The sequence below is a fragment of the Python bivittatus genome, unplaced genomic scaffold (genome assembly GCF_059951505.1).
Source record: "Python bivittatus isolate LINGU-HERP-01145 unplaced genomic scaffold, Pbiv_v1 ctg000080_np1212, whole genome shotgun sequence".
Taxonomy (NCBI): domain Eukaryota; kingdom Metazoa; phylum Chordata; class Lepidosauria; order Squamata; family Pythonidae; genus Python; species Python bivittatus.
This window is the reverse complement of record NW_028277035.1, coordinates 73,116,533-73,132,544: the sequence shown is the minus strand read 5'-3', so window position 1 is coordinate 73,132,544 and position 16,012 is coordinate 73,116,533. Positions and strand designations below refer to the sequence as shown.

Genomic DNA, 16,012 nt, shown 5'->3' with positions numbered 1-16,012 from the left:
CAAACAAACAAACAAAAGCTTATGGTTCACTGCAGTGTGTGAACCTAGTTAGAGTCAGCATGCTAAAAAATACAGCTATTGGAGATGGGGAGTAGGGAGAGATAAGGTGGCAGGCATAAAAATGGTTAAGTGGATGCACTTTGTCATTACTTTCCTCCAGCTTTTGAAGTTTATGGCTGGCCACTGAGGATTTTTTACACACATTTGCAGCCATTATGCAGCTGACACTTTGTGTGAATTTGCCATAATAATTAGAGATACATCTGAGTTTTTCTCAAAATAATCAACTGTTTGACGTAAGAAAAATGAGTACAGGAAAACATGAAAAATGCACACGTATGTTTCTTGCTTGGTTGTGATGTATATCCTTCTTTTATCCTCCCAGTACTAGAGGGAATTCAGAGACCCCCTCCCTCAAAAAAAGCATTTCAAGTAATTGTGCTTCATTTTGTTCTTACTTTAAAAAGCCACTTTTTAAGCACACATGCATTAAAATTATTTATGCTTATCCATTGGACTTGATAGATGCTCATCCTGAAGGGTATGTGTGTGTATTTGTGTGTGTGCAGGCATGTGTGCGACCAACAAAATGAAAGATGTTGCATAGGGTATGAAAATGAGTCCATAATGCAGATTGCTGACTACTAGATATAAATTCCAGATGGCTTAAAATATCTCTACAATAGTTGACTATTTTAACAATCTGGAGCAAGAATGTTGCCTGAAAAAGTAAAGCCTTCAAAGTAACTGCAAAAGCTGCAAAATTTACCAAATGGCTAAGGGAGTCAGAGTAATTAAGCTGCATAGAATTATGGTTCCAAATTCAGACAAAAAACATTGCTCTATTAAATAGGATACAACAGATGTATGTACATCTGCATTTCATTAATGCCAATGTAGGGCAATGTTATGAGCAATAAAATCTGCTAAACCAGCTCGATGGCATTGACACGATTTCTACTTATTCTCAGAAGTTTTCTATGTTTTGCAGGGCAGAGCAACCTCCTTTCTTCCAACCCCCCAATGTCTGACTCCTTTCCATCTCTTGCGTTTGTGAACTGTAAAATGTCAGCACCATTAATCAGAAGTGACATCTCCATCCTGTTCCATCATAGCCAAAGAGCTAGTGCTCATTTGGTGGAAATATTTCACTTGTTGACTTTATAGGCTATAATTGACTCCACTGGACCTCAGTCAAGTTATAGCCAAGTCTCCTCTAAAAACATGACTGTGGGTAAAATATAAGTCAGTCCAGAAGTAACTAGCTGTATATATGTTCACTGTTCTTTTTACTCTGTCTTGCTTTCTTTTGATAATAGGAAGGCAAATAAACTGGGACTAGTAAACTGGGAATTTGTAGGAACATAAACAGAAAATTTTAACTGAAATGTATCTAATTCATGAATTTTTATATATATACTGGAAATAGAAAGCAATTCCTTCAACACTTTCCTAGTTTTTGCAGTACAAATAGATAGATATAGATGTATTAGGAACAACATGGAATAAATAAACATACACTCAAGGGAGAAAAAATGAAAATAAGCTTGAAATTTGACCGATAATGTCCTTCCTTGAGATTTGCTTTCTGTTGTGCAGGAAGATTAGAGAATAATTGGAAGATAGCAAATGCTTGACTGTGTTTTCAGATAAGGATTGATGACAGGGACTTTTATTTTCTACCACCCTCAGTTTCCCCACAGCTTTGGCCATTGATATACTCACCTGTAGTCTTTGGTAATAATTGTGGACTTTTTATCTGAGGGTACATGAATTCTCTTGCATACTTAATTCCTCTGGAGGCTACATACATATATAATATATATAATAGAGGGAAGGTAAAAGGGGAATGAGGAACTGTTAAGCCACTGGAATTCGGCAATTTTGTCCAAAGATGCTCTGGGGCCACAAAAACAGACTCGGGGGCTGCGTGTATCCTGCCTTGTACTACAACAACATGAGAACATTATGTTAGACTGTTCTTTAATCAGCCTTTGCTAGATTTGATAAAAAGGAAGCAGTAATTTTGCTCTGTGCTGCAGAAATTCTTATGGCACCATGAGGACCCATGGGAATTGGAGTGGCAGAGGGGGGCAAAATTTACTGGAATGTTAATCCAAAAGTCTCTGTTCTCTTCTACTTTGGGGATACTGAAAATGAGTATCAGCCCCTGGCAAACCATATAGTAATCAGGTCACCACAAGGGACTAATCAGAAGACTAATCCAAATCTAGTCCAACTGTTGGAGCCAGCAGTACAGAGGGAGTCAAACTAGAAGTATAGTCAGGAGTTAGTCAGGAATCAAAAAGGTTAGGCTGCAAACAGGTCGCAATTCCTCTTCATGGAGCAACAAGGGACAATGTTGCCATCATATTCAACAATTTGCCAAACTGTCACTCTATTTTCACTCTGGATGGCAAAACCCCAATCAAGCTATGCCAATGCAAGATTAACTCACATCTGGCCCTCATCATTCTCCAGGCTGTTGGTCTTACTGTCTTGCAGTTCTGCCTTATTTGGCTAACTGGGCTTCCACACAATTGTGCCATTACTCTTGTAAGGCTTGTAATTTGGGTTCATATTCTATTGAGGCGGAAGAAAAAAGTTTTAGTGTATCAGGACTTGATGACAGGGGAGCTCCCAATGGGCTCTCAGGTGTGATTCAAAGTGCTGGTTGTCATCTATAAAGCCCTACATGGCATAGGGCCAGGCTATTTGCAGGATCACCTGTCCCCCATCATCTCTGCTCACCCTACCAATTCTAGCAGGGAGGACATGCTCCAGGTCCCTTCCGTTAAACAATGACATTTTGTTGGACTCCGGAGTCATGCCTTCTCTGTGGCAGCACCTACCGTATGGAACAGCATCCTCTCAGAGATCTGGATGGCCCCGACTCTATCAGCCTTTTGTAAGGCATTAAAGACCTGGCTGTTCCTCCAGGTATTTGACCAGGATGGTAGTCAAGCTCTGCTGTTGTTCTGTTTTTGTTTTTGTTTTCTGTTTTTTGTTTCCGTTTTCCGTTTTCCATTTTTCGTTTTCTTACCAGAAAAATGGAGATAGTAACAATTACAATAGTTGAGAGACTGGAAAGGGAAGGTCCTCTCCCACTTCTTTCTCACTCCTTATCTTGACTCTGCACTTGTAATCTTCCCAAAAGACTTTTGGAGGCTGACTTCCTCTTTCCTGCTCCTCTCCTACCTTCACAGCCATCAAATAAATTAATTTTATAGTCAGATTTAGGGCAAATCCCTGATATCAGTTGTCCTGATATGATTCTTAAGGCCATTGTGCAAGGGCGGGGATAAAGTAGGTGTAAGGATTACCTGAAAATCATGATTTGAAGTTTGGATTGCAACTTTCTAGGATAGCAACTTTCTTGTATAAGGAGGACAGCTTGATAGCAAATGCAAGTTCTGTGACGAATATGAGTTATCCACTATATATATATATACAATTTATGCATTTCTCCATATTTTAACCTCTGATGAGCTTGAGTTTGGAGAGCCAATCACAATTAGAAATCTTGCAAAGTTCAGAAATAAATTGTAGTCATGTTGTAATCACTGAAGATCTGAACAGTTTTTGTTTTTGTTTTTGTTTTGTGGGCAGGGGCTGGGTGGAAACAGCCTGGTTAAACAAGAGATGAAAAGGGAGGAATAATATTTGGTGGTTTTTCCAACCTGCTTCCTTCAGCAGCTCTTGTTCCTGAGTGCCATCTGCTGGTTAATTGAATGCTGCTTTTGTTTTTCCCTGCTTCTCTTGTCCTGTGACAAATTATGCTGAACATTTCTTCTGCGGCTTTTGAAACATTCTCATTCATTTTGATAATGGATTTTTTTTTTAACTTTTTCCCTAAAACTAAAATTCTCATAATGATGGACACCTCCCATGAAACTTTTTCTGATCAGACATCATGGAAAGCCAGGCCAGACAGGTTGCAAAGTGAGAATGGAGTCGGGGGAAGTGGGCGATATAATACCTCTTTCATGGGGGAAGAAAGTTGTCAGAAAAACAGAGCAGTTTTTGGTACAATATTGCCCATGCTTGAATAGGATAGGATAGGACAGGACGGGACGGGACGGGACGGGACGGGACGGGACGGGACGGGACGGAACGGGACGGGACAGGACAGAACAGCTCTATTATTGTCTATGGCCTGCCATGCTTTATTTTAAGATTCTTCATCTTCTTGCTTTAGTTTGTTCTCAGCTCAGTTTTCTCAGCCTAATTTTCTAACAAGGTTTCTAGTGTCTTTCACATCATTTTCATTTGCTCCAGCTTTAGATATGCCCAGAGCTCAGTTTCTGATTTTTTTTTCAAAAAAATTCTTTAAAAGTCTTTTCCACATTATATTTTATTTGTTTAATCTATTTACTAAACGTAACATTGATCATTATACCCAATACACGTCTAGAGAGAATTTTAAAAATACCGCAAAACTGGTCACATAAAAGTAAACAGCGTGTCACACGATACAATGTGTGAGAGATTTTTTAAAATTAAAATGAAAAAGTAAGTGATACAACTTTCTATAGCAATTAAACCCTGACGGTATAAAAGACTCTTTACTACTTGCCTAAAGTAAAAAGAAAGAAGCCAGTTTATTTCCCTTTAGAGTTCTTCAATTTGAATGTTGCTATCAAGTACAGGAACAAATAATCTGGTTCCAAATTATCTAGAGCTTCATAGTTCAGAACAAACATTTTGAACTGTAGGAAAACAAACAAACCCTGTAACATAATCTACAAAGTACAGTTGTACAAAAGTCTAGCCACTGCATTTTGCATTATTTTTAGTTTCAAATAGTCTTATTTATAGAATATGATTCTTATGACCAGATTATCCTTCTTCAACTATGGGTGCAGTTAGCACACCAGATAAACATTGTTGCGTCAGGTTGTGTGTGTGTGTGTGTTTATGGTAGTAGTCCCAATAGTGACTAAATTGGTAATTACTTTTTCAACAGAACCACCCACCTGGGTAAGCAAACCAAAAAGTGGAGTTTACAGTATCGGTGGAAGTTTTGTCCTGTTTTGTGAAGCTATTGGCTTTCCCGAGCCAACTATAAAATGGAAAAAGAATGGAATTCCTCTTGAAGGTAAGCATAGGATGCAAACCTACAGTTCAATAGTAGCGAACAGCTACATAAACTGGCCTTTTCCAATATGATGCTTCCAGAGGCATAAGATTTCAGCTTCCATTATCCCTAGCCATTGGTCATCCTGACTGGGTCTGTTTCTTAAAATCCAACACCACCAATTTAGGGAATGCTAGTATGAAAGAAACACACTGAGAACACATAAATTTAATCTGCTTCATTGGGCTGGCTTCCTAATAATAGAGATACTGTGACTGATTGATTGACCATTTGATAAAGTTGTCTGAATTCTTTTTGTTCTCAGAGATAATAAGTTATGGAATTCCAGTCATAATGCTCATATCAGGCCTGCAGTTTAGTAGCTATATTTGACTAATCTCATCCAACCATTGGCTGTAGCTTGGGATCCCCAACATTTTTGGCATGGAGGGCATATTTAGATGGATGCTCTTGCATAATAGCCACCAAGATGTCCATTCAAAAAATAGCATGCACAACCATTTACAAATATTTGTTTGTAAATATGTATATCTCCCTAGAAAAAGAAAATAAGCCAAGAGGTAACAATAAATGTCCTAGAGAGCTGGAAAGGATAGCAGGGAACAATCTCACCACCACCAGTCCTGTAGTATCCATTTTCTTTGAGTACCCACAGCATAATCTCAAAATATCAGATGTGTCAATTAACCAAGAAGATTGGGAATCTAAGCCCACCCCACCCCACCCCCAATTCATATCTTTGTACTCACATATAAACAAAGCAAAGAGCAGTAATACAAGGAAAACATTACTAAGAAAAGGCTGCCATATAAACAGGTGAAGTCTTCTTCACCAGAGGTCTTCAAACAGAGACTTGTTTGGGTCCAGCCAATCAACCCTAATTACCAGGTTTAGGACTTGGTGCGAGGTGGACAAAATACCAAGATGAAAATCAGACTTTTTCTATCCACTTTATTTTAGAGCTCTAAACAAACTGGAGACTCCCAGCTAATGGAGGGAGTCCTGATTACAGATTTTACATAGCTTATATACTTTTTCTTCACAGGACCCATGTGACAGCTTAAACAAAGAAACGGGTTAACTTCTTACAAACATCTGTTTCACCAGGTCACGGTGACTTCAAACAAAGATGGACATCCTTCCGGCTATACATTAATTATTACTCATTATCCATCTTAAACTTATCTTAACCCCAACTCTCTTCCCCTTACCCTATCAGGATAATAACATTACAGGCATATAGATCTTGTATGTCCTGTCAGTTGCCCCAGCCGTGGCCCCTTATCAGACTGACCACAGCTGGTATCTCCCATCTTTGCTATAGGATCAAGGAAATCACAAATCATACAACCATTCTTATCTTCAAGGATACAATGAAAGTATTAAAATAGTATAGCTATGTTTAAAGCTTAAAGACTACAAAAACAAGCAAGGGGTTACAAGGAAGCCATAAAGCACGTAACTATCTTTAAAAATTGCATAGACATGTCATTTGCACAAAAACAAGCAAGGGATACATCACTCTTGACCAGAATGTCATTGGGAAGTAATATATCACTCTTGACAAGAACACTGAGTACAGTTTCTATCACAGATGCACACATTCTCATATGCCAGCCCCCCACCTATCTCTTCATATGCAGGTACAACTTCCACATATTCAGGTTCACTATCAGATTCAGTCCCAATGTCCATTCCCATCAGACTGAATGGTCATTCGTCAGAGATGCTCCACCAGATCCTGCCATAAGCAAGGGATGGACTAGATAACCTCAAAGATAACTTCCAGCTCTCTAGTTGTATAATTCTAAGAATCTTGGTTAGGAAAATTCTGCAACATATTGTATTTAGCATCGGAATTAATCATGCCTTATGGAAGGTGTCTGACTAGCCCAAGATGAAAAGTGAAATTCAGTGATGCAGTTTTCTTGGCAAAGGTACAGAAATGGGCTGCTCTTGCTTTCTTCTGGGATATATATATATATATATTTTAACTTTCCAGTGTAGTTTATAATCCCTGTTATTCCTTGGTGGTCTTCTATCCAAGTATTAACCAGGCCTGGTTGTATTTAGCTTCCAAGTTCAGATAGGCTGAGATAACTAGACCCTAAAATTGAAGGTTAATGTAATAACCTGCCTCAAGGACAAAAAACGAAAGGTAAGTTTGGACAGTTTGTGATTATGCTGTATTACTAGGAAAACAGTTGTCTGCAGTTTGTTTTAAACTTTAAAGGTAACCATGTGCAACCAGCATGATACTTGTGGGTACAGCTAACCAGGGAGCATCCTCCTAAACAAGTTTAAAACAAATCATTTGTGAGTAGTCGCATGTGGAAATGTTAAGCTTGAAACAAAGTAAGCCTTGTTTGTCATGATGTTGTAACATTCCTTGTTAGTTGTGCAATTAAATTTGTTTCAATGCAGCATATACAATAAGGATTAACAAATGATCTCTGCACATTCTCACCTTTGCTGTAAGACTAGTGTCTGCCATAGGAAAAATTAGTGCTAACAAAGAATTGGAAGTCTCTTACTTCAGCAATTTCTTATCCTGTTGGCAGATAACAAAATAAAATCCAGCAGAGCTGTTTTTTCAACAAGGGAGATCAGCATCACTGACTTGGAGCTGAGTGACACTGCAGTGTACCAGTGTGAGGCTACTAACAAGCATGGTGCCATCCTTGCCACAGCAAACATTGATGTTCTTGGTAAGTTACTCTTACTGGGAATAGCAGGTTCAGATTGTGTCAGAGCCCATACCGGCCATGTACAAGGTTCAGAAAGGACTTTGGTTTGAAGAGAGCTACTGCCTCTCACAGATGTGAGAGTAATGGTAATCTAGTAGGAAAAAGACTGTTCATACGGCCAATAGCAATAAAGGGTGATATCCTCCAGTAAAAGGTTTTTAAAAAATTAATTATTGCTGAAATAATTTTTCAGCCAAGGAAACTTCCCACACTTTTAAATCCCATTGATCCACTAAAAGATGTATTTAATTTTCTAGCATTTTACAATAAGAAACCTGGCAGCTAACAATAGGAATGATATCATTTTCTGTGCTTTAGGAAAAATGGAAACTATGCCAACAGTAAGAAAGACTGGTGATTTTTTCCAATTTCTAAAAAAAAAAACTTTGAGCCAAAAAGTGCAGTGCCACCCAAGGTGAAATATTTGCAGAGTTCCTTATAATACTGCCAACACACCCTGGAGAGGCTACAATTAATACAGTGTAATTTTGGTGGACTATAAAACCATTTCGGAATCCATGGTTGGTTGGTTGATGTTCTAATCTCTATAGGATACATCAGGGCTGAATACTCTACAAGGTGCAGTTGCCTTCCCAAACTTCTGTTTTGTGGCTCTCAGAGCTTCCCCTCATGGTCATATTTCTGAAATTTGTTAACAAATTACTAAATACAGATGGAAATTTGGAAAGTCAAAAAAGTGCATTAAATCCTCAGAAAGGCTTTAGCCATAACTTAAATATTTAAATAACTTAAATATCCAATCCCTGAAAGATTACTAATGTCCATAATTTCTCCAATGCTTTTCTTCTAAAAATGCACTTGCATTGTTTATAATAGTGAAAAAGCAGATTAAGAAATTTCCAAGAAATAAATATAACTCAAAGCCACAGCATATTTTCTGCCCTAGGATAAAGGATATTTCTGTAAAACCTCCCCCCCCCCTCCACTGGACTCTTGGACCTGACTCTCTCTTTGCTAATCCACATGTGCTTTTTCAGATATTCCCCCAGAAATATTAACTCCAGATGCCGAAGAATATGTTGCAGTAGTGGGTTATGCAAGTCGCTTGTACTGTCAGTTTTTTGCTGTACCTACACCAGATATTTCTTGGTAAGCTTTATTTCAGTTCCTTAGTAAGCTCTTTTTTCATAAATTGCTATTGACATTTTTTAATCTATTTATATTTGATTGCCAGAATTCAATCGCACCACAAAAAATGCACTTTTTTAAAAAAGAAAAAGGTGTACAATGACAATTGCTGATTATAGAATACCCATAAGGTACCTTTATTTTAAATAGTTTAAAGTGTTAACATGATAGTTTTAATGAAGCTGTACATTGTTAATCATGGAAATGATAAGCCCTCAGTTTGCTCAGAGGATTTCCTTCCTCAGTAGGAAATTAGATGAATTAATGAAAAACCAATATAATTTTGAAAAGATACCAATGTACTCCAGTCCTCCTCAAAGTTTCCTGTTTTCTCAGATGGCAAAGAAACTTATCTCAAATTTAGCTTCATCTGTTTGACAGTATGACAGAACTTAAACTAGACTGCCCCCTGTATATCTCACTGTCCTTTATCCATTGCTGTGATCAAACAATTTTAAAAGCTCATGTCTGATTCTACATCCTTTTTTTTTTTTTTTTGCCTTGTAACACTAGCACCATTTCCACCTGATGATTAGAGAGAGAGAGAGAGAGCTTTCCAGAAGCTCTGAGAAAACTATTGTCAGTCACCAAACCTCTAATAAACCCCAAGGCCTTTCTTTATTTTTCACTTACACATATGCACATACACTGATGCACAAGCACCTCAGTACAGATCCTGAAATGCAGAGTTACATAAGCAATTAAATATTTATCAGTTGATATTGATTTGATCAATACTTCCTGGATTACAGATCAGAAAGTAATGTTCCTGTTGATTTTGTTGGATCTAACATCCCTGTCTACCAAACTGTTTCTTTAATAGTGCAAAATAAAAGTGGAATCACTTGGTTTCCTACTTTCCATCTCTATTCTGCTACAGTTATGTACATAACAGGGTTAAAGTTGTAATAATCAAAGGACAATCTCTTTGGGACTGTCTATGCTAATTATCCCTAGTATTGTTTCTAGTAGCTTTGGAAAGTTCTGTACCACTTGATGGATAGAGATAGAGATAGAGATAGAGATAGAGATAGAGATAGAGATAGAGATAGAGATAGAGATAGAGATAGAGATAGAGATAGAGATAGAGATAGAGATAGAGATAGAGATAGAGATAGAGATATTTTATAAAGAAGAAAAATATATCTCCATCTCTGTCTCTATATTTACAATATATCTATATCTATCCTATCTATATATATAGTATAAAATATAAAAACATTAGAAGGAGAGAGAGAGAAATGTGGAAAGAAAGAGAAGAAGAGGATGACCAGCAGCAAGGTGGATAGATTCACAGTGGAGATGGGTGGAAGACCTGAAAGGTTAGGGACAGATCATCATAGAGAAAATCTATCTATGCAGTCACTAAGAGTCGACACCGACTTGATGGCACATGTCAATCAATATACAAGTGTATACATTTAGATAGAATGCAATTATAAATATTTATTTTTAAAAAAATATATGTTCCAAAATCAGTATTTAGTTTTTAAATGTGTACACATTAATGTGGAAATAAATAAACAGATGTCAAGTCTATACAGGTTGAACATAGATATCTGTTATCTCTATTGAAATAACTCCTGTAAGTGTTGCTACTAGGCATTCAGATGCTTACAAGTCAACCTTTTGCTCTTCCTCTTTAACATTTACAGTACATGTGACTGCTGCGAGAGGTCATCTGGTGGCACAGGATGCAGTATCATCAGTATACTGGTGATACCTAGCTATACATATCCATCCCTGGCTGACCAAGTGATGCTATCCCAGTGCTGTCCCAGGGCCTGGAGGCTGTAAGGGTTTGGATGGGGAGGAATTGGCTTTGACTCAACCCTAGCAAGATGGTGGCTCTGGGGTTTTGATCCCATTAGTTTGGGTGAGATACCATCTTTAACTCTTATTGGAGTTGCACTCCCCCATTCAGAAGTAATCCACAATTCGGGAGTCCTCCTGAACTCATGGCTCCTGCTAAAACAGCAGTTGGCAGCCATGGTTTTAGGGGGAGGGGGCTTCAAAAAGATCTGTCTTGTGCACCAGTTGTACCCATTCTTGTACCATGAGGCCTTGCTCATGGTCACTCACACTTTGGTCATCTCTTGGTTGGATTACTGCAATGTACTCTACATGGGACTGCCCTTGAAGACTATCTGCCAATTACAACTGGTCCAGAATGCAGTAGCATGTGCAATTTTGGGCACCACATAATTTGCCCATATTACACTGCTGCATTGGCTTCCAGTTTCTTTCCAGGTGCAATTCAAAGTACTGGTTATCACCTTGAAAGCCCTCAGTAGCACAGGGCCATGTTATTGGCAGGACTACCTCTCCCTGAGAGTATTTGCCTGCTCTACTAGGTCTGACAGGGTGGGCAAGTTCCAGGTCCCTTCCCTTAAATGTTGCCACCTGTCGGGACCTAGACAGTGTGCCTTTTCCATAGCTGTCCTGCCCTTTGGAAAACCCTCTCTCTGAGATCCAACAGGCCCCTACCCTCTGAGCCTTCCAAAAAGTTATAAAGACCTGGTTTTCCCACAAGCTTTGGGGTAGTGTGAGGCTGGAGTCCAGGGAAGTTCTACAGTTTGTTTGGATATATGGGGATGTGTTGTGTTTGGGGCACTGGAAAGTGCGGTTGGGGTGGGGGGAGTTTGCTGATTTTTATGTTTTGTTGTTGTTGTTGTTTTTGTTTCTACTGTTTTTATTGTTTTATTCCTGTTTGGGGTGAGCTATCCAGGGTTATGCCATGTAAGATGGGTGGCTACACAAATCTTTAAAACAAACAAACACCTCCCTGCCTTCTTTTTCTCATCCCACTGTCCCACAAAAACTTGGGGAGGAAGGGAGGTAGAGATCCTCCATTCTGCAAGGCACCTATTTCTTGTCTCCAGTCCTTGACTCTCCCTTTGTGAATTATTGTACAGCTTGTCATAAATGAAAACTGTTTTCTATAATGCCCAAGAAGAAGACTAATAGAACAGACCATATCTGCAATGGTTTAATGGAGATTAGGATAAAGCAGAGCTATCTCTGGCACCGAGATGGAGATCTGCTGCATAGACTGATCTGTGGTGCAGATCATGACTTTTGGGATTCCCATTGACCATGATGATACCCCCTTAAAATGGGGTGAGATGAATCTACTTTGGATCTATCAGATTCAAAGAGTCTTCATTTTCTGGGAGGTGTCTGGATCACCTGTTCTCTCTATCCAAGCATGGAAAAGGCATCACTAATTTTCTTCCATGCTGAGACCAATGGAGAGGTAGCAATGTGACATGTAAAGAAAAACCATTCCTCATATCTTCTACCTGGAGTTCACATTCCCTCCATCCTTATTTAGAACTGCACATAGTTTAGGTCTCTAAAGGAAGGGAGGTGTATTCTTAATTCTATGTGATATCCTTGATTTGCTTTTTTTCTCAGCTGTCAACCTAAAACTGGCTTGTTATCACTTCCCTCCAGCCACTAACAACATGTCTGAAAATAACTTTTCCATAAAACAATTTTAAAAACATACCACAGAACATTTTTGATCTTGGAAATCAGTCTTTCTACTTCTGGGTTGGTGCTGTTAAATTAGTTCTTAATACTTTTCTTGTTTGTATAGGTTGTGTTTCCAACATGGCACAACCATTGTATAGGTTGTGTTTCCAAGGTTATTTTCCCCTCTAAGAGGACTTACTGTTAAGGGGGAAAAAAAGTCCTCTTTATAAATAAATAATAAATGCATTCATCTGATTGCAAATTCCTTGCTAGGACTAAAGATGACAGCATGCAACTTCTTGAGGTGGATCAAAATGGGACCCTGGAGATCAGAGAAACAAGGAAGGAAGATGCTGGGTTTTATACTTGCTTGGTGAAAAATTCTGCTGGGAAGCGTGCAATCACTGCTACTCTCACTATCAGAGGTGATACTAATATGAACATGAATAATTGTTAAAGATTTGGTTAATTTTATTGCACATAATGTGTTAGGAGAGAGAGATCCTGTTTAATTTTAAGAATATTTTCACCTGCTCAGACAGTGGTATCGTATCCTGGAGGACAAAGACAACTATGTGACTGTTTCCTTCACTAATGCCATTGCTGCATATAATTCTTCATTCGAAATCAGAAAGCACTGTTATGTACTTAAAGAAAGAGAGTTGCATAGGTACCTTAGAGCTCAGTGCAGGATCCATTAGGGCATCTCTGGCAGATGCCCATCCAGCCTCTGTTTGAAAACGTCTGTCAAAGGAGAACTCACTACTTCATGTGTCAGCCTGTTCCACCAGCTGACCACTTGTACAATCAGGAGGTTTCTTCTGCACTCTAGCCTGAACCTCCTTCCTTATAATTTTAACATAGTTGCTTTGGTCCTACCCTCGGAGGCAACAGAGAATAAGTCTCCTCCTTCCATGTAACAAGATTTCATATTGGTTGAAAACTGACATTGTATCAGTTGTCTTTTCAGTAGACTAAACATATTAAATGCTTTAACTCTTCCACATAGGGCTTGATTTCCTTATCTCGATAGCCCTCTTCTGAACACCTTTCAATTTGTCATTGACCTTTTTGATCTGTGGTGTCCAGAATGGAACTCAATATTACAAATGGGGTGAACAACTATGTCACGTGCTCTGGACTCTGTGCTCCTATTCATGTTTCCCAAGATAGTATCTGCCTTTTTAGCAGCTGCATTACACTGTTGGCTCATGTTTAATTTTGATCAACAAAGTCTGATCTAAATCTTTGAGTCAGTGTTGATTCCTGGCAACTGTCTGGACAAGCCCCTGCAGTTTTCTTGGCAAGATTTCCGAAATGGTTTGCCATTCCCTTCTTCCTAGGGCTGAGAGAGAGTGACTGGCCCAAGGTCACCCAGCTGGCTTTATGTATAAGACAGGACTGGAACTCGTGGTCTTCCAGTTTCTAATCTTGTGCCTTAACCACTACACGGAACTGACTGTCAGGTCCAGGATGGTACATCCCATTGTTCTTTCTTTTACCTTTCAGTAAATGATATTGTTAGTAAGAGAGGACAATACTTTATTGGACCTCTGACTCTAATTGTAAATCATTTCCAATTTCAGTGTGCATACCTGTGTGCATTATTATGTGGATTTCCTATTCAAAAAGACAGACTTGATACTAATAGAATAAAATGCTGTGCATTTTCCTTAATTATGCCTTATTTTGTGTATCCAATAGCATTTTTAACTAATCAGCAAAAACTATTTGCAAATGTATTAGTTACTTGGCTATACCATAAGGGAGCAATAAGAATTGCTTCTGCCTTTTTCACAACAGTCTCAAATGATTAAAAGGGCCAGGAATTCCATAACTCTGACAAGCCCCTTAGCTACTATTGTAAAAAGTAGAAGGGGAACATGGTTTTGCTGAAGTTGAATGGAGGGATAACTTTTTATTTATTTATAACATACTTATCCCCAATTTCCATTTTTTAAATCATTTGTGCTCTTCTCACATCAGTGATGATGATAATGGTTCCCTTTTGTGCATACCTTATCATCTGGAAGTGTCAATGTATGGCAAAAATACTTTGGAATGTTTACAGTGTTCTCCACATATAGTTCAACAATAAATATTTCAAAGTATTTTGTTAAATGGCTCTATCATTTTATTGCCTGCGCCATTTGTATTTTGGTAAAGCAAAATACATTTTGGAGTGAAATATCTATTAGAAGCCAAAGAAGATTCAACAACACAAGTGATATTTTTAAGAATGTTATGTACATTTCTCTCACATGAAGAATAGGATTAATAGTTTCCCCACTCTTACAGGAACAAATAAGACAAAACTTGTAATTCATTTTGCAAAAAGCAAAACAAAAACAAAACTGCAACACGTTTTGCCATTGAAATGCTATTTTACAACCAAATGACAACACTCTTCATGCATTTTTTTTCTCAATTTATTAGATGCTACCAAAGTTTCTATTATACCCAAGAATCCACAAATTTTGAAATCACATTCAGTTTTATTCAAATGTCATTCTGAATGTGACTCACATTTGAAGCACCAGTTTAAAATTTCTTGGAAAAAGGATGGAGTGGAACTGGAAAAGAATGACACTGAGGATGGGAGGTAACAAGAGAAAGCTTTGTCTTTATTCTTTTCTTTTAGCGTAACCAATTTGCATTTCACAGGAATAACCACGTCTTTTTCTGTATGACAGTCTGACTTTTATCATGCTGAGTTTTGGGGTTGCTTCTGCATGAGGACCAATTGTGACCAACCTACCCAAAGGAATACAATGTAGAGCACAACAGAAATAGGAAAAAACTCCTATTACACAGTGACCACAGGGCCAGAAACTCTGCACGTCAACATGTGGCAATGGCCATTATTACCAGGCAATGCCTCATTCCTAGTCTACACCACCTCACACACCACAAAGTGGGTCACAGGAAAGAAGCTAAAATACTTCTTCTATAAAAGGTGGTCAAGTCCACCAGAAGAAGACAGTGGCAACTGAGTTTAATGTTCCAGCAGTGCAATCTCAGCCCCTAATAGGTTACAGGCAAATTGGCAGGAGAAAATATAAAAGAAGAACTCCCGTTTCAGTTATAAACACATTCATCTTCAGACCAGCAGAAATCAGATCAAAGCAACTGCATTATCATTTCCATTCTGGACTGAGTTGTCATGAAATCCATTTTAAGGGGATCAGATTGCAGGTGGCCAATAGTAAGAAAAATAGAAGTTGAAAAATTAAGGCATCAAAACAAATTTGTAAAATAAAGCATAAAACATTCTAAGCAATATGATTCCTTTTTATTGAATTAATTAATATTGTATCTTCTGGACAGTGCCCAAAAGCTAGTCACCTTCCTTTTTAAAAAAGATAAATAATTGAAAACAGAAGTGTTTATGAGTTATTTGCTGATATATCACTAACAGAAGGGTGATATTCACTTGGTCTCTTTAGAATGTATCAAATATATACTGAAGTTTATAGATATATTTTGTTCGTGTAAAATTAATAAAAGACACATAAAATAATACCTTAAATATTATAGAACA

The 16,012-nt window shown here is 38.1% G+C and overlaps 1 protein-coding gene across 1 annotated transcript in view; it reads left to right on the top strand.

Moving 5' to 3' along the window:
• CHL1 (cell adhesion molecule L1 like) overlaps window positions 1-16,012 on the top strand; it is a 93,526-nt gene that overhangs the window by 42,245 nt on the left and 35,269 nt on the right. Inside the window, exons 9-13 of the mRNA XM_007427096.4 lie at window positions 4,967-5,098; window positions 7,660-7,806; window positions 8,844-8,955; window positions 12,745-12,896; window positions 14,908-15,073. Coding sequence (XP_007427158.1) covers window positions 4,967-5,098; window positions 7,660-7,806; window positions 8,844-8,955; window positions 12,745-12,896; window positions 14,908-15,073 — 709 coding nt within the window. The remainder of the gene's footprint in view (window positions 1-4,966; window positions 5,099-7,659; window positions 7,807-8,843; window positions 8,956-12,744; window positions 12,897-14,907; window positions 15,074-16,012) is intronic.